The sequence below is a fragment of the Salvia hispanica genome, chromosome 1 (assembly GCF_023119035.1).
Source record: "Salvia hispanica cultivar TCC Black 2014 chromosome 1, UniMelb_Shisp_WGS_1.0, whole genome shotgun sequence".
Lineage (NCBI taxonomy): Eukaryota > Viridiplantae > Streptophyta > Magnoliopsida > Lamiales > Lamiaceae > Salvia > Salvia hispanica.
The window spans coordinates 41,178,493-41,201,191 of NC_062965.1; the positions used below are offsets into that span (position 1 = coordinate 41,178,493).

At 40.5% G+C, this 22,699-nt stretch overlaps 1 protein-coding gene across 1 annotated transcript; it reads right to left on the reverse strand.

The window, feature by feature from the left end:
• Positions 1-19,533: 19,533 nt before the first annotated feature.
• Positions 19,534-22,492, reverse strand: LOC125196820 (protein FAR1-RELATED SEQUENCE 5-like). The gene is made up of 4 exons (XM_048095462.1): positions 22,435-22,492; positions 21,084-21,846; positions 20,176-20,967; positions 19,534-20,119 (listed from the first exon to the last, which is right to left on the reverse strand). The coding sequence occupies exons 1-4, from the start codon at positions 22,490-22,492 to the stop codon at positions 19,534-19,536; spliced, it is 2,199 nt and encodes a 732-aa protein (XP_047951419.1).
• Between the last annotated feature and the right edge of the window lie 207 nt (positions 22,493-22,699).

Here is a 22,699-nt window from a genome sequence, read left to right on the forward strand (position 1 = left end):
AGGAGAAGACGGGAAGAGGAGTGATGGCGATATGGATTGAATTCCGTAATGAGAAATTATTTCAATTGATAACCCTAATTTTATTTATGAAATGTCCAATATACCCCTGCCTTGTATAGTGAAGTAAATCTGTGATAGAGTGAACTGAATTCTCCTTCAAATTCGAAAATTACATGTGTTAAAACTAGCCTTTGATTTTCTTGATCTTGTGGCTGTGATTTGTTCTCTAGTTATGTACTTAATGGGCACTTACCCTGTATCACTACTCCATATATATATATATATGTTTGTGTTAAAATGACAACCCCTCTTAAAATGACACCGTGACACCATTTATACAACAATATTATAAACGCTACACAGCAATATTACAAACACTACACAACAATCTATAGATTGTTGTATAGTGTGTCGGATATTGCTGGACAAGAAATATTGCTGGATAAAGACCAGCAAATTGTTGACCGTCTTTTTCAGTTTTTTTTTTGCCACGTGGCAGCTTATTATTCGTCCACGTGTACAAGTGATTGGCTAGGAATGGTGGTATGGTGTTATTTTAAGGGGTGGTGGCACCCTAACATGACCATATATATATGTATATATATAGGGATGTGATCAAATGAAAACTCTAAATATTGTACAAACTCAAAACTATGATCTGGACCATTGAAAAATGTCAACGGATCACAAAAAAGCATCAACAGGAAAATGTCAACAAAATTTCAACGATAGTCAATGATTGACGCTGTGTTGATATTGTGTTGAAACCGTGTTGAAATTAAAATCTTGAAATTTTACACTGCGTTGATATTGTATTGAAACTGTGTTGAAGCTGTGTTGAGGCGTTTTGAGTTTGTACAATATATAAGTTTGCATTTTATCACTGCCCTACCAATATATATATATATATATATATAGGGTAGTGATATAATGCAAACCTATATATTGTACAAACTCCAAACTATGATCTGGACCGTTAGAATATATCAACAGATGATAAAAATACATCAATAGAAAATGTCAACACAATGTCAACACAACATCAACCGTTGACATTGTGTTGATATTTTCTGTTGATATAATTTTGTCATCTGTTGACATTTTTTAATGATTCAGATCATAGTTTGGAGTTTGTACAAAATTTAGAGTTTGTATTTGATTACATCCCTATATGTATATATATATAGAGAGTTGTGATCAATGTCGAACCAATTTTAAAGACCGAACTAGAGACCAAATCTGGGCCATTAGATCTAGTTTTTTTGATGAGATGTGCTGCTGTGAAAATTTTTTCCGCTTCATTACAAGCCCATTTTACTTCATTATATAGGTTTATTACTTCATTCTGTACTTCAAATGCTTCTACACATCCTTCATTCCAATAATTTATTACATTATTCTATGTGTTTATTAAACCATATTAGCGCCATGGCGTTGGTGATAGATATTGTAGAGAGAAAGAACGGTAACGACCCGCCCATCTAGGGTATAATAAATGCGGCGATCGTTAACTAGGCGGACTTAAATGCATCAAAGATCATAGGCTAGGGTTCCATTTAAAAAGGGATTTAACCAAAGCATTTAATGAACAATTAAATAGGAAGAAGAATAATGCCTTAGCAAAGAAATCCAACAAAAGGCTATCACAATAAATGCTTATCAAAGTTTCCCAAAATATTCTCAACTGTTCCATATCCAAAATATTCCCACGAATTTAAAAGTATTCAACCCAACCAAAAGATCACAAGTTTTCATAATATAGCGGAAGCGACCAAGAAAGAAGTGAGGCTATGTATGGAGACACAACGACACTTAGAGTTCCAACAGATCATGATATTATTTCCTACTCAACACCGCCGCCCGCTCGCCACCGCTCAACCTGCACATAGGGAAAACACATGCAGGGCTGAGTACTATAATCATACTCAGTGGACTCATTGCCGAAAACAGTTTTATCACAAATATAGTTATCATCATGCCATTTTCAAGTGTCCATCGGGGTTTTAACTTTAGAAAGACCCGAGGCACCAAAATATATTCTTTATCAAATATCACGGTCGCGCAACCATTTTTCTCATCGACGTTTACCATATCCTCATTCTACATGACAAGGAATGCGGCCGCAATCCAGGTCACTAGACCGGCCAACCCGTACGCTGACACTCGGTCTAACATTGGTGTACACTAACCCAAGTAGAGTTTGCGGCTCTACAAGGATCCGAATTCGATTAAATCAATAGTGGCATAGCCACGAGGGATAGGCACGACAAAACAAATCAAGGCATGATAACACATATCTCATTCTCATCAATATCAGTTTAGGACAATGTCCTTATTTTAAAAGAAAGCCCACCTCGTCGGCTTAGCTCGAAAGTATTCTCTTCTCCTCGTTTATCACGCTGAGAGCGCGAAGTATCACCTTTAAATTAGGCGTATCACAAATCAGTTTCAATCATTGATCTCAAATCATGCATGTCTCCCATATTTCCCTTTTTCCCATCGATTATTTTCAAAATCATCAATCAAAATCAAAGTATGATTAGCATATCATTTTTATTCAAATAACAACTCCAAATTCACCATTAAATCGTGTCACGCATGAGTGTTCCACACACACAACACACGCACACGATCACCACACATGTGCACGCCGACCGAGGCGTGCACACACACACACACACGGTCACACACACACACACACATCCATGCATCCCAAAATTCATCAATTTATTTCCCCTTCACTCAATCTAAATGCATGTGGACTCAAGAACACCGATTAATCGGTAGAAGAAGAGGAGATCAAAGATTAAAGTACCTTTTCCAAAAGAACAATCGGTAGAAACAAGTTATAGCCTTGATTCTTCAATAAAATCTTGAACTTCAACTTGAATTCTTCTCAATTGATGAAGAAATCTTGAAGAAAACTTGAAGAAAATTTGGAGAGAGTGGGGAGAGAAGTTTCGAAAATAATGGGGGAGTGGGGCGCCGGTTTTTGATCTCTAGGGTTTAGGATCTCTCTCTTATATTTATAGAGTGCCAAATAATAATATCTCTAATTAAATAAATTAGAGATTTGAGAAGATATGGAGAGATTTGAAGAGTAGTTGGCGTTGAAGCCGTTGAGAATTAGGAGGATTTCGAAAATTTAGGCTATTTTAATTAGCCTATACTTAAATTCAAATATTTTACGGAGTAGAATAATATATCACGGAGCAAGAAAAATAATAATTAAACTCCCCAATTTAATAGGAAATAGGCGTGACTTTTTCAAATCTTCCAAGGGATTTGAATTTCAAATCCTAATTTAATTAGGATATGCAATATCTTCTTAGATTTGGCAAGATATGGTAAGATATTCTAGCATATTTATATTTATTCATGGAATAGAATAAATAAGGGATCAAATAAATAAATAATTCCCTCTTCTCCAATATATGAGATTTTCGAAAATCTCATGGGAAAAATCAAAGTGGTGGTTCGAAAATTCCATGTAGGATTTATAGAGTATTTGGACTTTGGATTTAATTTGGATAATTATCCCAAACAAATAATTAAATCCAAGAAAAATAGGATTTCTTCTCCAATAATCATGATGGCCGAAAATTCCACACATTTAAATAATGCTCCTATTTAATTCTCACTCATCCCTTAGGAAAATAATTCACCCACAATTATATTTCTCCGCATCAAATATTCACACCCAATCAATCATTTCTTCACTTCCTCTTCTTTTTCTCAACGCATTGACCTTTCAACGGCCACGTCATATTTTCCCCATCTTTGACTATTCAATAGCCACGTCAACATTTCAACAAGTTGACTATTCAACTCAATCTCAATTCTCATACGCAATTAGGTCACAAAGACACTATGCAATTAATTACTCATCAAATAATTCACATATCATAGCATTTAAGGCATTTAATGCAAAAATTTTATAACCCGAAAATTAGGGTTTGAAAAAGTGGGGCGTTACATTCCACCACCCTTAAAAGAAATTTCGTCCCGAAATTTGGTACCTCATGGAAAAAGTTCCGGGTACAGTTCCATCATCTTGTCTTCAAGCTCCCACGTGGCTTCTTCATATTCGTGGTTCCTCCATAGTACTTTCACACTAGCAATGGATTTATTTCTCAAATTCTGAACCTTTCGGTCCAAGATCATTTGGGGTCTCTCTTCGTAGCTCAAGTCGGAATTCAACGCGACTTCTTCGTAGTGAATCACGTGCTTCGGATCGAACACATATTTTCGCAACTGCGATACGTGAAAGACGTTGTGCACGTTTCCAAGACTTGGCGGTAGCGCCAATCGATAGGCTACGGGTCCTATTCCTTCTAGAATTTCGTAAGGCCCGATAAAACGTGGTTTCAATTTTCCTTTAACACCAAAACGTGTTATCCCTTTCGACGGGGACACTTTAAGAAAAACTTTATCACCGGCTTGAAATTGTAAGTCGGTTCGTCGGACGTCAGCGTATGACTTTTGTCTGTCCTGGGCTTCCTTTATTCTCACACGAATTTGTCGAACGACTTCAACCATCTCTTCGACCGCATCGGGTCCTAGCACCCGTCGCTCTCCAACTTCATCCCAGTAGAGCGGCGATCTACATTTTCTTCCGTATAAGGCTTCATATGGCGCCATGTTGATTGTTGCTTGGAAGCTGTTATTGTAAGCAAATTCAATTAGCGGTAGTACGGTCTCCCAACTTCCACCGCGGTCGAGTATCACGGCTCTCAACATATCCTCGAGGGTTTGGATCGTCCTCTCGGATTGCCCATCGGATTGCGGGTGAAACGCCGTGCTAAAATTCAATCGCGTTCCAAGCTCGCGCTGTAGACTAATCCAAAATTTCGATGTGAACTTCGGGTCACGATCGGACGTAATTGTCACTGGAACTCCGTGCAATCGCACGATCTCCTTTATGTAGATCCGAGCCAGCTTGCTCGATCCATGAGTTACCGGAATCGGTATGAAATGCGCACTCTTGGTAAGTCGATCTATAATCACCCAAATTGCGGTGTTCCCATTTAGGGTCTTCGGCAAGGCCGTCACAAAATCCATGGCGATGTGCTCCCATTTCCACTCGGGTATCTCCAATGGTTGTAATTTTCCATGTGGTCGTTGATGTAATGCCTTCACCTGTTGGCAGGCTAAGCAACGTTCCACAAATGCCGCGATATCTCTCTTCATGCCATTCCACCAAAAGGACTTTTTCAAGTCTTGGTACATCTTCGTGCTTCCAGGGTGGGCAGTGTATGGAGTTTCATGAGCTTCGCTCATGATCTCGTTCTTAAGTTCCTCGTTGTTTGGCACGCACAACCTTCCTTCAAAGGTGAGGGCGTTGTCGGACTCCTCACTAAATTTTCCGGATTCACCGGTTCTCACTTCAATTCGGATTTCCTCTAGTTCCGCATCCATCCGTTGCGCTGCAACGATTCTCGTTTTCAGATCTGGTTTAACCACCAAAGTGGCAATTCGCTCTTCCACTGTTTCGGGTGCTCTTATCACTTCTAATCGCATTTTGCTAAATTCTCGTATCAAGCTCTCCTCTTCCGTTAGAAAAGTAGCTATTTGCGAATGATCTCTACGGCTCAAAGCATCTGCCACTACATTTGCTTTGCCGGGGTGGTAGTTAATGCCACAATCGTAGTCCTTCACTAGTTCGAGCCATCTTCGTTGTCGCATATTCAAGTCTCTCTGCTCGAAGAAATACTTTAAGCTCTTGTGGTCCGTAAAGATTTCACATCTAACTCCGTAGAGATGATGCCTCCAAATCTTTAGGGCATGTACCACTGCTGCTAACTCCAAATCGTGCGTTGGGTAGTTCAACTCGTGTGGTCTTAATTGTCGTGACGCGTAGGCGATCACTTTATTATTTTGCATCAATACGCATCCTAATCCAACCTTCGAAGCGTCGGTGTAGACTACGTAATTCACTCCAGACTCGGGCACAGCTAACACTGGCGCGGTTGTCAACTTTTCCTTCAAGAGTTGAAAGCTTGCTTCACACTCTGGGGTCCAATTCACCTTGACTCCCTTCTTGAGTTGTTGCGTCATTGGTCTCGCTATCTTGGAGAATCCTTCAATGAATCTTCGGTAGTATCCTGCCAATCCTAGGAAACTCCGAATTTCGTTTGGTGTTGAAGGCGACTTCCATCGTTGTACCGCCTCAACCTTGGCGGGGTCCACTCGAATTCCTTCTGCCGACACAATGTGTCCTAGAAAATTCACTTCCTTCAGCCAGAATTCACACTTGCTGAATTTGGCGTACAACTTCTCGGTCCTCAACGTTTCCAACGTGATTCGTAGGTGCTCCTCATGCTCCTTCTCGTTCTTTGAGTAGACTAGCACGTCATCTATAAAGACTAAAACGAATTTATCCAAGTACGGATGGAATATTCGATTCATCAAATCCATGAACACCGCTGGGGCATTCGTCAATCCAAACGGCATCACCACAAACTCGTAGTGGCCATATCTTGTGCGAAACGCAGTCTTGGGTATATCCTCCCTTCGAACTCGTAGCTGGTGATATCCGGACCTCAAGTCCATCTTTGAAAACACGCCTGCTCCTCGAAGTTGATCGAACAAGTCATCTATCCTCGGCAGTGGATACTTGTTCTTAAGAGTCAACTTGTTTAGCTCCCTATAATCGATGCACATCCTCATCGATCCGTCCTTCTTCTTTACAAAAAGTACTGGTGCGCCCCATGGCGAGACACTAGGCCTAATGAAACCTAGGTCCATGAGTTCTTGGAGTTGTATCTTTAGTTCCACCAACTCTTTTGGCGCCATTCGATATGGTGCCTTTGATACGGGTGCGGCTCCCGGTTCAAGGTCAATCGTGAACTCCAATTGTCGATCTGGCGGTGGTCCAGGTAACACTTCTAGAATAACGTCGGGAAATTCTTGCACGACAGCAACATCTTCCATCTTCTTCTCGTCCTTCTCCTCTCCATGGAGGTAGACAAGATAGGCAGTTCGCCCTTTTTTCATCATTGCGGTCGCTTGAAGCGCGGATATGATGGCGGTTCGCTGGTTCTTCGAGATTCCATGGTATATGATGGGTTCGCTTCCCGGAGCTTGTAGAGATATCTGCCTCTCCTTACAACGAATCATCGCAAAGTTCGTTGTCAGCCAGTCCATTCCCATGATTATATCGATATCCTCCATTTTTATGACTCGTAAGTCATGAGCAACTATCTTAATTTCTCCCATAACAATTTCTATGTTCGAGCACGTTCTAGATATTTCTATCATTCCTCCTACTGGTGAGGACACCATCATTCTACGTTCAGATTCGCTAGTAGGCAAGCTCAAAGTGCGCACACATAATTCAGATATAAACGAGTGCGACGCGCCCGTGTCAAACAACACAACAATAGGGGTGTTGAGAATTTCGCCCATACCTGTCAAATTCCCTTTCCCACGATCGTCTTGTTCCTTCTTCGGCTTCTTCTGTTCCAGTGCGAACGCTCTAGCTTGGGGAGGGAGTCTGTGGCGGTGAGGTTGTTGTTGACGCGATGATGAGTCGCGATTTCCTCCCGATTCATTCGGCGGTGCCCTTGCCGGTTGACGGGATCCCTGATCGTTCCGTCTCGATCCCGATCCTATCTTGTTACTCGGACACTCCCTAGAGAAGTGACCGTTTCCTCCACAAGTGTAGCACTTAATCACGTTCTGGTATCGGCATTCTCCGAAATGGTACTTAGAGCACACATTGCATTGGGGTGCCCTAGGTCGGTAGTCTCCTCTCTGGCTAGACGTACGCTGCCCTCCTTCGTACTGGGACCGATGCTGGCTCGACTGGTGCCGTTTTCCATCGTGCGAAGCTCTAGGCTCATCCCACTTCCGTTTCTCTCTGGAGTAGTGCGGTGGGGGTAAAGACGAAGTAGTGTTCTCCTTAGCTTTCTCCTTAGTGCGCAAGTGCTAATGCTTCGGTGTAGGGAAGTCTCCCTCGGCTGGCCAACGACATTCTTATCTCGGGTTTCAGTCCCTCACGGAACTTGTCGGATAGCTTCTCGTCGGTGTCGACTTGATCGGGGGCGTACCGGGTCATGCTATTGAGCGCTCGATCGTACTCGGTCACCGTCATGCGTCCTTGAGTCAGATTGTGGAACTCCGATGCTTTTGCCTTTCGGTAGCTCTTCGGCACATACTTGTTGTATATTTCCGTCTTGAAACCTTCCTACGTCATCGCCTCTACTTGGTCTCGTGGCATAGTCTTCGTTCTAGTATCCCACCAAAAGTCGGCTGCCTCAGTCAGCTGATGGGTCACACAACTCATGCGTTCTCTATCGTTGCATCTCAATATCGCGAAGATGCGCTCTATTGCCCGGATCCAAGATTCAGCCTTGGCCGGTTCTCCCAATCCGTCAAACACAGGTGGCTTTTGCTCTAAGAATAGTTTCACGATTTCTCGATCGACCGGAGGCGGCGGAGGCGGAGGAGGTGGAGGATGCGGAATGGGTTGTGACACGCTGTCCTCTTCCTCCGTTTGAGGAGTTTGTTCCCGATGGCGTCTTGGTGGCATTCTGATTTATCAACACAAAACATTCCCATGATTATAACAATAGTCACGTGGTATAGTTGAATAACATGGTTCATGGGTCAATCGTTTTAGAGTATATGGCCAAGCACAAGATATCAAAAGTTCGTCACGTAGACGGATTGCAAAGAGTAGTGTCAACCCTTTTTACAAAAATCGGTTGCGTCAAGGTTATCAAAGATCAATGTTCCATATCATCAAGGCAATTGCACTTAAGAAGCAGTCGTACAATTTAAGTGGCGAGTACAGGGCGCCATAAGGTATTCAAAAATGGTGGTGCGACAAGAGGCATGATGCGATGGCATGATAACATAGTGATAGATAGTTTGTACCATGTACGAAAGGCAATCTATTGCATCAAAAATAATATCTCCCCATGGCATATAAATCAAAAACGTTGCCTCATAGAGGTCTTAGTATCAAGTGCAGAAAAACGAAAGAGTAGCAAAATCATAAGGTAGAAAAAAATCGACAAGTCAATCCAAAAACATGGGGAAAGCCAAAACAAATATTCCACGACTATCAATCCTAGTCGATATCGTTCATATCCTCCTCGGGGTCATCATCCTCATCCATTTCCAAAGCGGGTCCTTCCTCGTCCGGTCCCTCATTCTCGCCATATTCACCAACATCCGGGGGCGGCGGAGTGATCGCACGCATGTCCTCCACGTTTCCATGGATAATCAAAGGGTTAGCCGCATTAGCCTTAAGTCTTGGCCTATTGGGAACACGATCAACATGCGGCTCCTTATCGCGACGATACCTCCATCGGCGGGCCTGTCCCGGCGGATACTTGTGCGGTGGGGGACTAAGCGGCGGTCCATCCCTCGCAGCTGCCATGGCTGGGAGTAGCACTCCTATCAAGCCGATTATATCGCCTCGAGGCTTATACTCCGGCGGACTGAACCATGTATATGGCAATGCAGCTTGGGCAGTCCATTCGCTCCAAGGACTCGGCAGAGTGTGGATCAATCTCGAGATCCCCGCGTGATGGGTAACTCCTCCATACGCGTATGCATCCATCCAGCGATCGTAGAATTCAGTGACGTAGGTTAGGAGAAAGGACTTTCCATCCCACTCAAACTCTTGGTAGGTTTCGACAGGGAAAACCTTATTCTTTGCGTAACGGTCGCGCATCGGTGTGTAATAATGATTAGGCATCTACAAAAGAAATCTCAGCATCAGAACAAGGATCGAAGAAAATATCAATAGTGTATAATATTTCAACTGATGCTGAGAGTACGATGGATATATATATATATATATATATATGTGTATGCGTCAAACGACGGAGGTGTGAAGATAATATCATATCAAGAAATAACGGAATTTCCTTTCCGTACCAAAAGGTGTGTATATATATATATATTTTTCGCGTTTCAATGATTCGCATTTCGTTCTCATAAGTCGCTCGCCTCGTATTCGGCGTTTGATGCCTCCAAGTTCGATATTATCACAAAATTTTCATTCACGACACGACTTACAACTATGTATAGCAGCGTGCTCAAGTTCATTCTCATAGATGTCGTTCATCACAAATCACGCAAATCACAAATCATATAGAATTTTTCATAGAGTTTTATTCGTTCAACTCATAATGGTCTCAACATATAATCACTTGCATAACAACATTTATCGTTTGTTTTGCAAAATCACATTTTGCAATTTCGCATGCATGCATAATCATCATTTTATACTCCATCGCAAATTTCCAAATATCACAACAACTCCAATTCGCTTCAACTTCCAATATTTCATAATTCAAATCAATATTCAAGGGATACTTGTTACCTCATTCATCGTGGTTGAGCGGAGACGAGTTGCGGTGTTGAGCCTTCGACTATTATCAATTAGTCAATTTACACAAATTTCAGATTTTTAATTCAACAAGACTCTTGGGTCCAGAGCGGAAAGAACGATCGCTCTGATAGCAACTGTAACGACCCGCCCATCTAGGGAATAATAAATGCGGCCATCGCTAACTAGGCGGACTTAAATGCATCAAAGATCATAGGCTAGGGTTCCATTTAAAAAGGGACTTAACCAAAGCATTTAATGAACAACCAAGTAGGAGAGAAATAATGCCTTAGCAATGAAATCCAACAAAAAAGCTATCACCAAATATGCTCAAAAATAGCAAAAGTTCCAAAGTAATCTCATCTGTTTTGCATCTAACATATTCCCACGAAATAAAGAGTTTAACCCAACCAAAAGATCACAAGTTTTCATAATTCAGCGGAAGCGATCAAGAGAGAAGTGAGGCTATGTATGGAGACACAACGACACTTATAGTTTCAACAGATCACCGCCGCCCGCTCGCCACCGCTCAACCTGCACATAGGGAAAACACATGCAGGGCTGAGTACTATAAACATACTCAGTGGGCTCATTGCCGAAAACAGTTTTATCACAAATATAGTTATCATCATGCCATTCTCAAGTGTCCATCGGGGTTTTAACTTTAGAAAGACCCGAGGCACCAAAATGTTTTCTTTATCAAATATCACGGTCGCGCAACCATTTTTCACATCGACGTTTACCATATCCTCATTCTACATGACAAGGAATGCGGCCGCAATCCAGGTCACTAGACCGGCCAACCCGTACGCTGACACTCGGTCTAACATTGGTGTACACTAACCCAAGTAGAGTTTGCGGCTCTACAAGGATCCGAATTCGATTAAATCAATAGTGGCATAGCCACGAGGGATAGGCACGACAAAACAAATCAAGGCATGATAACACATATCTCATTCTCATCAATATCAGTTTAGGACAATGTCCTTATTTTAAAAGAAAGCCCACCTCGTCGGCTTAGCTCGATAGTATTCTCTTCTCCTCGTTTATCACGCTGAGAGCGCGAAGTATCACCTTTACATTAGGCGTATCACAAATCAGTTTCAATCATTGATTTCAAATCATGCATGTCTCCCATATTTCCCTTTTTCCCATCGATTATTTTCAAACTCATCAATCAAAATCAAGGTATGATTAGCATATCATTTTTATTCAATTAACAACTCCAATTTCACCATTAAATCGTGTCACGCATGAATGCTCTTCACACACCACACGCACACGAACAACCACATGTGCACGCCGACCGAGGCGTGCACGCACACACACACACGGCCACACACACTCACACACATCCATGCATCCCAAAATTCACCGATTAATTTCCCCTTCACTCAATCTAAATGCATGTGGACTCAAGAATACCGATTGATCGGTAGAAGAAGAGGAGATCAAAGATTAAAGTACCTTTTCCAAAAGAACAATCGGTAGAAACAAGTTATAGCCTTGATTCTTCAATAAAATCTTGAACTCCAACTTGAATTCTTCTCAATTGATGAAGAAATCTTGAAGAAAACTTGAAGAAAATTTGGAGAGAGTGGGGAGAGAAGTTTCGAAATTTTTGGGAGAAGTGGGGCGCCGGTTTTGTGTGCTAGGGTTTGATCTCTCTCTTATATTTATAGAGTGCCAAATAATAATATCCATTAATTAAATAAATCAAGATTTGGAAGATTTGGTAGAGATATAGTAGAGATTGGCGTTAATTTGGTTGAGAAGCATGGGGATTTCGAAAATTATAGGCTATTTAATTAGCCTATAATTTAAATTCAAATATTTCACGGAGTAGAATAATATATCACGGAGCAAGAATAAATAATTAAATCCTCTTCAAATAATAGTAGTAGGCGATTTTTATGCCTATCTCACAAGGGATTTAATTTCAAATCCTAATTTACTTAGGATATGGCAATATCTTCTTAGATTTGGCAAGATATGCTAGGATATTTTAGCATATTTATATTTATTCATGGAAGAGAATAAATAAGGGATCAAATAAATAAATAATCCATTCTCCCACAATATATAATATTTTCGAAAATCTCATAGAAAATCAAAGGTGGAGTTCGAAAATTCCATGTAGGAATTATAGAGTATTTGGACTTTGGATTTAATTTGGATAATTATCCCAAACAAATAATTAAATCCAAGAATGATATTATTTCTTCTCCAATAATAAGGGGTCGATCCCACCAACAAATAAGGAATAATCGGACTTTGGATTTAATTTGAAATTCTCCCAATTCCACAAATAATAATAATGGCCGATTCCACACATTTAAATAATGCTCCTATTTAATTCTCACTCATCCCTTAGGAAAATAATTCACCCACAATTATATTTCTCCGCATCAAATATTCACACCAAATCAATCATTTCTTTACTTCCTCTTCTTTTCCTCAACGCATTGACCTTTCAACGGCCACGTCATATTTTTCCCATCTTTGACTATTCAATAGCCACGTCAACATTTCAACAAGTTGACTATTCAACTCAATCTCAATTCTCATACGCAATTAGGTCACAAAGACACTATGCAATTAATCACTCATCAAATAATCCACATATCATAGCATTTAAGGCATTTAATGCAAACAAATTTTATAACCCGAAAATTAGGGTTTGAAAAAGTGGGGCGTTACATTATAAACGCTACTCAACAATCTATAGATTGTTGTACAGTGTGTCGGATATTGCTTGCCAATAAAAAATTGATGTATAGTGTATACCATATTGCTGGCCGTCTTTTTTAGGTTTTTTTTTGCCACGTGGCAGCTTATTATTCGTCCATGTGTATAAATTGATGAATGGTGGTGGCACTCCTAACCCAATCTATATATATACAGGGGAGCATTCAACTCCTTTTACCCCTTAAGATACTATTTCCTTCTTAATCACATCCATTAGATTATAGTACTGGAACACGTTTCAAAACGGTAGTCCCGATAATTAAGCGAGGTTCTGATACACCTTTCCAACTTCTTACTCTCTCTCTCCCATTCTATCAAATCAAAAAACCGAACACATACCATTCTCTCAATTTTTCCAAACCAGTTGAACCCTAGCCGCCACCGTTGAAATTGCCTTGAACCAGCCGTAACTTTGATTGTTACAGTGGAAAACGACGTGGGTCGACGATTCCCATTCACAGTTCAGTTTTAAGAGCACGGTCGCCGTCGGTCAAGTATACATCTCCGATCTTCATATACGGTACGAGTATGAAGTCTCGATTTTTAGTAAATTTTCTGTGATAAATGTGAAATTGTGAGCATTAGATGATGGGTTTTCAGTATTTGGATGTTTATTGTGGGTTTGTGAGTTGAATTTGGTTTAATATTAGGGTTTTGGGTTGTATTCGTCCTCAATTTGACGATTATTGTCACTTTTGCTTTAGATGTTCCTTTTATGTGGTTCTGCGTGTGTTTTCTAACGCGGTTTCTGTGGTTGTTGTTATTCTGTGTGTTAGTTTTGCGATGTCAAAAAGAGGACGCCCCTACAAGAGCCAGCCCACGCAGACCGAAGGTGATAATGCTGCGCCTTTATACGAAATCGAAAGTGTCATTTTTCATTGTGTAGTTCATTATTTAATGTTCGCTGTGCATTTTATGGTTATTTGTTTGCATTACAACTCTTTTGCATTGCTGTGTAGTTGTTCTTACAAGTGGTCTCTGAATTATTTATCTCGGTTTCATCATTTTTTGGTCTATAGTACGGCTGCACAGAAGTTTGATAACTTTGTGGACATTTTTTGTGGATTTTGTTCCTGTTTTGTTTGCATTACAAATGTATTTCATCTCTTTGTTAAACTTGGTAGAAGTGGTTTACCTTTTTGGTACATTATTAAGTTATTTTTATGCATTATTCAATGGGATATCAACATTATTGTTGTTGATTGCAAATTTATAACCATTATTCATGCATTCTCTTATTGTCTGTTTGCAATACAACTGTATTGCATATCTGCTAGTTGTATTGCATATCTGCTTTACTGTTCCTAGAGGTGGTTTACCCTTTTTTTAATTAATGCAGTTCTTATTCTGCATTATTTGTGTTTGTGTTAGTTTTGTTGATGAAGGTGTGTAGTTCTAGTGGTTAATGTGGTTGGAATACTACATTGCTGCTTAGAGAGCTTTAACAATTAGTAGGTGGCTTGCAGTTTAGATTTCTACATTATTTAACTTTTTTGGTGCATTTTGTTCCTGTTCTTATGCATTACAACTATAGGGTGGACTAGAGATAAGTTTCATACATTATGAACGCATGTTGGTGCATTTTGTTCATGTCTTTTTGCATTACAACTGTGTTTCATCTCTGCTTTAATGTTGCTAGAGGTGGTTTACCTTTTTTTCACATTATTTAGATTCATTAGCTGCATTATTTGTGTTTGTGTTAGTTATGTTCATGAAGGTGTGTAGTTGTAGTGCGTATGTGGTTGGAAGACTACATAGCTGCTAACAGAACATTAACAGTTAGTAGATGGCTTGAAGTCAAGATATCTCCATTATTTTACATTTTTTCTGCATTTTTGGTCATGTTTTTTTGCATTACAAATATATTCCATATCTGATTAAATGTTTCCAGAAATTGTACACGTTTTTTTTACATTATTAAGTAAATTATCCAGTTATTATTATGCATTAATGGTAATTTTGTACGTATTCCTTTTTGCAGCTTCCAAACATCCAAGATTAGATATAGATCAGGCTGTGGATGATGTACTGCCTTTATCAGTAGCACAAAAGTTTAGAGATAGACTTAAGGAACAGCAGAGGGCAGAGGCTAGTACCTCAACTGAAGAAGCGGATAAGAGGAAGACTCGAGGGAAAAAGGTTGACCATTTATACATCAGGAGCACCACAGAATTTGTAAATTGTTTGAAAGATCTGACCCCACGGCAAAAGGAAGCAATGGAAGAACTTGGATTCGGGGCCATGCTACACTACAACATCAGCGAGATCCCCGGGTACATCGCCTACTGGGTTCTCAACTCATTGAATCTTGCACGCTGCCAGATACCTTTGTGTGGGGGTGGAGGCTTGACGATCGATGAGGACGATGTCCATCTGACGCTAGGTTTTCCAAAAGGGCCAACACCCATCTCAAGGCCAGTTGATAAGCAAACCGAATTCCAGTTCAACGACTACGTTGCAGAACGTTGTGGAAAGAGTAGTTACAAAATGATAGCGGCTGATGTTGCGAAAGTGATTAAGCAGGAGGTGAACGATGGTCCTGATTTCAAACGGATGTTCATGTTCATGCTAGAAAATGCAGTAATTGAGACGCCGGCGGATGGTAATTTGAAGCCAAAGATTCTACATTTCATCGACGATGTTGATGAGATTAGGAATCTCAACTGGTGCGGCTACGTCTTATCAGTATTGGAGGCCACCTATCCTACATGGAAGAGAGGTGAAACTGTATATTTCACCGGGCCTATGCACTTTTTATTGGTAAGTGAAACCCTTTCTGCATTAAAAGTGAATTTTGGTCATATTGAAGCATATTTCATATTTTGTTTTACTTATGCATTACTGTCCCTCATTTCTTGCATTAAAAATAATGTATTCATGCATTAAGCATACCAAAAAATGGATTATTGACCTTCAGTAACTCTGTGTTTACCAGTTGGCGTATGTGGACCGCGTAGTTCACATCCAGAGGCGAGTCAGCCGGGCCTGGCCAACAGTAAAAGGCTGAACGATGGAAAACTTAAAACAAAGAGAGGAGGCTGAGCGCGACCAGTTCGGTACTGGAAGATTGGAGGACCGGATAGACAAAAGATAAGTATTTGGTGGAAGAGGAAGCAAGGAGACTGGAAGATGTGAACAGAGGAGGCGGTGCAGGACCCAGAACAGAGCTAAGCGTATAAGAGATAAGTATTTGGGCTACGCGATTTCGACGTGGGTAGATGATTTCAAAATGATTCCTATTGAAATGATGGAGGATGACTGCGTACGAGTAGGTACTCAAATTGGGAAGAAGTTGTTGGAGTTGGAGGAGGAACATGTGGTTGAGCAAGAAGAGATTGTTACACGTTTGACTCAAGTGAGGGAGGATGAAGAGGAGTACAGTCAAGAGTGGATTGATGAGATGGAAAAAATGATGGCGGCATACGACAAGAAGAAGACGATTGCAAGAGGCTTCGATAGGCCATCTTTTGTGCTGGACAGATTTGAATGTCCTGATCCGTTTGCTACACAGCAAACCCAGACGACAGACGGGGCTGGTGGTTCAGGGAAAAAAACCACTGATTATACAGCACAAGATGAGCCGGGTGGCGCTGCTGACCAGGCTGGGGACACAACAGGAAAAGATGGTGGTGGCCAGCATGAGAAAACTTCCAGTGTAGCAGCGACTGAGGTATGTTCTAAGATACTAAATGATTAAGTGTTATTAATTAGTAAGAATATTACAGCTTTTCATTTTTGTTCGTTTGTTTGTAGATGCCTAGAAGCAGTGGTGACGATGAAGTGAAGGATAGGGTGGATGCAGCGGCAAAGAGTAAAGCCGAGAAAAATAAAGACAAAACAAAGAGTGCAGCCGTAGGGGACACCGCAAGGTGAAAATATCTCAATCACAACTTGCATTGTGTAATAATATAATCTCAAGTATAACTTGCATTATTTTCAGAACTTCTGTACATTATATGTATATATGTATGCATTATTCAGTGCATTTAGATTAATTATTTTTTGAAAAAAAAACCAGACAACTGAAGGGAAACGCGCTGAGGTTCCGGCAGCGAAGAGAAAACAGCCAGCGAGGAATGGACCTTCAAAGGTAGCAACGGGCAAACAGATGGATATTCGGCAGGAGGTTGAGTATCTAAAGGAAGCCTTCATTTTCTGCATTATTAGTTTGAAGCCATGCATTATTGAAATGTTATATTATTTCTTGTTTAAAGGTACAGGCTGCTGCACCCCGTAAGGGCATAGTGATTGGTGTTGTGCGAACAAGTGAGCCACCGCAACTTGTAGATCCAAAACATGCAGGTGGAAAGGCTGGTGATCAAAAAAAGGCAAGAGGGAAACAGATCGCACAGGAGTCGGATGCGGATGAGGTATCGAATAGTGTAGTTAATACAAGGACTAAAGTAATAGATCTACTAAATGATTGTTATGTGTCTTTATTATTTTGCAGAAAGCAACCGGACGAATGAAGAAGCCAAGTCTGGCTACCCGGTCTCCATTCCACGAGAGAGCAGTTAGACTGACCGCAAAGCCACACACAGTGGACAAGCAACTCTACTACTAGGTTCTTAACACGGCGGAAAAGAACATGTAAAATTTATACTTTAGATATTCTTACTTTTGGGACATATGAAACTATTTTAACTGGTTAAACATGTACAGGTATCAAGTTGTCTACCACGACAACTGGAAGAGTACTGTGCAGATCGAGATGCAGTCATTAGCGCCATTCAAGCCTGTGAGCCCCGATGTTATCAACACATGGAGCTCTTACCTGAATACAATGGAAAAGAACAAGCCGCCGGAGACAGATTTCGGACTTTTCTTCTCAACAAGACCATGCGTGAGTGAACACCATTCTCTCCATGTTTCTATCTCGTTACTATAATTATCTAAAGTTTGTAACGGCTAACACAAATAAACTACAGATTCAGTCAATGGTGGACGCACAACCCGAATGGACAGAAGAGTTCCAGTTCGATACATTCTGGACGAGGGTGTTGGAGGAAACAATTGGAACGAGAAGCTATCAGTGGGACAAGTATGAAATGGTGAGTTGTAGTTCAATAATGTAGTCGTTTCTTAGATATTACTGGAGAGAACAGTGTGTGCTAATGTTGCTTCCGTTGTGCAGTTTTTCTTCCCAGTTTGGGGGGCGTCCCATCAGTATGTGGTCTGTTTTGATCTTGGTGATTCCAAGATGAACATCATTGATCACACATTGGCTGAGACACACGTGACATTTGGAGAGAAATATGGGGACACACCCTCTGTTCTGGTAATATACATTACACATTATATTTTGTGCATTATACATCACAAATTGTACATTATGTTCAATTGTGCAAATTTTTTTGGTTTTGGCGTGTAGAAAAAATTCTTTGCAGCAGCACTTACAAAGTCCAAGGTTTCAAAAATGGCGGCACAAGTAAAAAAATGTTGTGCGCATGTCGTGACAATGCCGTGGAGGAACAATAGTGGCACCGTGGACACGGGGGTGTATGTGATGAGGCATATGGAGACGTACTTCGGAGAGAAGGAAAAGGATTGGAACTGCGGTCTAACTGCAAAAGGAACGAAGAGCCTGGAATTGTTGCGCATGAAGTTTGCGACGGCGCTGCTAACTTCTCCACACAACTCGAAGACCGGGACCAACCAAACACAAGCCACGAAGCATTGGATGGATAGGCCGCCTAAATTCAGCTTTGAAAAGTGGGTCGAGAATTATGGGCTCGAGTGAACTAGATGGTTTTTGATTTGGATATGAACTAGATGTTTTTTTAGGATGGGAAGGGTGAACATCGAATTTGTGGGTTCGAATGCTTTGGATATCTTGAAATGTTTTCGATTTTTTGGTACTAAAGGTTTTGGATACTCCTGAACTAGGTGATTTAGAATGTTTTGGATATGTAGGTACAAAATGTTTGCTCCACAAAACTGGTAATTGCTTCAGATAACTTAATAATTACAAAATATTACCTAATAATGTATAATATACAGGGAATAATGTATAACAAAGCTATCGAACATATTAATGTTATACATTATGCAAACTACAATGCATATAACTATACAAATAATGTAAATAAATTGATTTATAATGCAATTTTCCGTTATGTTAATGAAGTGACATACCAGTGCATATAACAAATAATGTAACACTTATACATGCATAATGTATGTAAATATGCCTGAAATGCAAGGTTATTCAAAGTATAGAAAATACTGTTTCTCCAAATGACCAGCTCCTGTAATAATTCTGAAAACGAAACAAGTACTCAATTCAATTAATGTAATAAATAGATAACAATAATGCACAATAAAACTTTTATAATGAATAATCATTTAGACAATCTAGTTCAAAGTGGGAAGAAATAGACTTAAACACTGAGCATAAAACGCAAAACCAAGAACAATAATGCTGTTATAATGAAAATTAATCAAGATTTCCTCTTTCCCTTACGCAGCTCATTCTCCGTTTCAAGCTCTTTAAGCATAGGACAATTTCTTGAGTCGTGATGGCACAACTCATCGCACGCCTTACACCGTCTAAGAGGCCTAGTAGCATCCTTGATAGCCTTTTCTCTCTTCGAAATCAGACGACTAGCGGAGCTGCTCGCGTGCCCCTTCGTCTTTACCACATCCGGAGGGTGGACCTCGATGACTTCCGGCCTTTCCATTCCATAAAACTGTTCAATCATTCGCCTCTTCTCAGAAGCGGATGGCAAAGGAGTTCCAGCGTGAAGTGAATTACCAAGTTCCTCCAATCCACCTACGAATGCACGAAGCACATCAATGTTCGTCACAAATCGACGAAGAAATCCATAGAACAGTGAGATCCCTTGCTTTGAAACGTTTTGCCTTTCATAAAAAACGGACTGTGTAGGTAAAGTCTCATCAACATCTCCATGGACAGCCTTAACCAGCGGAGTCTTCATCCATTTACTTGCACAGTAGTTATCAGGAATCTTTTTTACTTCATTGTTCCGGAACAAAAAGAAGACATGGCTGCACAGATAGCCCTGCCTACTGAATAGTTTGCAATCACAAGAGTATGAGTCGTCAGTCCTATCATGTCTCACAAAGTAGGAATGTAGGTGTCAACACTGTCTGCAGATGAGAACCCCAAAACGCGACATCTGTCATTTCTCTCAACGATCTCCTCTTGTATTTTCTTGAACATACTATCTGTGTACAGAGTAGAAGCATGTTTCTCGAAAGGCAGAGTAGTGGCCAATATAGGCAGGGCAGTCGCGTCTTGGTAGTCCAGCTTTGTTCTACTATTCCGCTGAAAATCCACAGCTTGGTTGAAATTCAAGTAGAATTCGGCAATGTTGTTGCGTGGCTTGAGAAATTTTTTATAGAAGCTGTTCTCTGACTCAGAAATAGAGGTGGTCCTAATCATCGAGCCCATTGGGAAATCTCTGAAGTATGCAGGTATGCATAATTGCCTGTAGTCGTACAATGTCTTCAACCAACCATGGTCTTCCAGGTCGTAACGTTCAAGTACTCCATTCCACTCTTCTTCGAACTCGTCGGGTTCAAGCAGATCCGACCAGACGCAGGCATTGAACTCTTTCTTGAAATCTTCGTCCCGCAACAACCGACCAGGAACTTTATTGGCCAACTTATGCATGATATGCCACATACACCATCTGTGGCGAGTCCCGACAAGAATCTCTTCAATAGCCGATCTCATCCCCAAATCTTGATCTGTAACAATCATCTTCGGAGCAACCCCCATACATTGGACAAAATGTCTAAACAGCCATGCAAAAGCGCCTGTCTTCTCGTTGCTTACCAAACCAGCAGCGAAAGTCACTGGTCGTCCATGATTGTCCTTTCCCGTGAATGGCGCGAAGATCATACAATACCTGCGTAACATAAGCCAACATAATTCAAGAAAAGTGCATATGTAATGCATGCAAAATACATTGTAATGCATACAATAATGTACATATTCAAATGTTATAATGCACGACAGGTATACCTATTGGTGTTGTAGGTGGTGTCAAAAGCCACAATATCACCGAACATGTGGTAATTCCTCTTCATCAAACCATCACACCAGAACAAAGCAACAAGCTGGTTGCTAGCATTAACCTCGTACTCATATGTGAATGCTTCGGACATCTCCTTCTTCCTAGCCATATCATCCAAAACCATTTGTACGTCAAAACCATGAGCGTATGCCTTGATGTCTCGTGAAGCATTCCTTATATCCCCAACATTGCAGCCAACGAGCTGAAAACCACCCAGAATTTCCTTCAGCACATTAAACGTGAGCGTGGGACCTATGTTAGCCTTTGAACAATCAAGGATAAATTGGTGATGTACGTCGTCCAACTTTCGATTGATTGACATAAACTGCTGATGCTCGGTCCCAACCATGTAATGGTTATGAACTTCGTTAAACTCCTCGACAGTATAACCTGAAACTCCTCCGTCGGAGAAGAACTTGAATGAGATACTGGCTTTACAACCACAACGCTTGGATAAACGTCGACGTTTTAACGAAAAACCAGACCGTGCATTTGCTTGGTCATCCTCGCTCGACTTCTTGCTGCCTTCCCTGTTGCATACTACGTTATACCAAGTAATTATACCATCAGTTTTCCTCATTTTTGATTTACGAGTATCAAAACCAACAGCCCGGGCATACACATCGTAGAACGCGAAACAAAAATCCAATGATTTGAACTTCTGGCCAACCACAGGCTTCAACTCTTTCGAACACTCAGGTACAACAACCACTGCACACAATCACAAAAAACAAAACTCAGCTAACATAAACATTATGAACCATAAAAGTTGCATTATCTATCTAAAAATTTACATTATCCAGAACTAAATCTACATTATATGTATCTAATATCACAAACACAACACCCTAGTTTAATTAACGTGTCTAAACCATAACACAGGCAACATAAAACGTGCATTATCTATCTAATAATGTACATTATATAGTACTAAATCTATATTACTTGTAGCTAGTACCACAACACCCTAGATTAATCAACGTTTCTAAACCATAAACAAGACAAACTAATACTTGGATTATTTATTCACAACTTTACATTATCCAGTAATGAATGAACATTAAGATTAACAAATAATACAACATCCAAGCCGCCCGTCCCTAAACCCTAGCCCATGCAAACTCAATTCTAAACCCTAGGCGACCCCCTTAAGCAAACTCATGCTCCTTGTTAGCGTCAGTTATGGAACTAGATTTAATTAACAGATACAGAATGTCAAACAAGTTTGCGTTAATATGTGTGATTTGGAAATTAATGAAACGTGGATACAAAAAACTATGACTTCTCGAAAAAAATTACCTTCGTCCAGGTTTGAATCATAATCTTCGTCCATTGTTGAGGAACCACCTTCTTCCATTGTATTAACGATAATATTCCAGGAACACTCCCAAAAATAACGCACAAACGCACAAACGCACAAACTGCATACGATAATTACAACCAAGGCATGTTTCGCACGATTTGATTTTTAACGAAGAACTAACGTTGAAAGATGAAATAGAAGAAAGGTTAATTTCACGATGAAAGAGAAGAAAAAATTCTGGGAGAAGAATTAAAAAACCGA

What these genes read in the sequence shown, in the direction of transcription:
- LOC125196820 (XM_048095462.1), bottom strand. Translation starts at nt 22,492, where the DNA reads ATGGAAGAAGGTGGTTCCTCAACAATGGACGAAGATTATGATTCAAAC. An exon ending in TGATTCAAACCTGGACGAAG is followed by an intron (nt 21,847 to 22,434) that starts GTAATTTTTTTC and finishes GATTGTGTGCAG; the next exon opens with TGGTTGTTGTACCTGAGTGT. An exon ending in ACCACCTACAACACCAATAG is followed by an intron (nt 20,968 to 21,083) that starts GTATACCTGTCG and finishes TATGTTACGCAG; the next exon opens with GTATTGTATGATCTTCGCGC.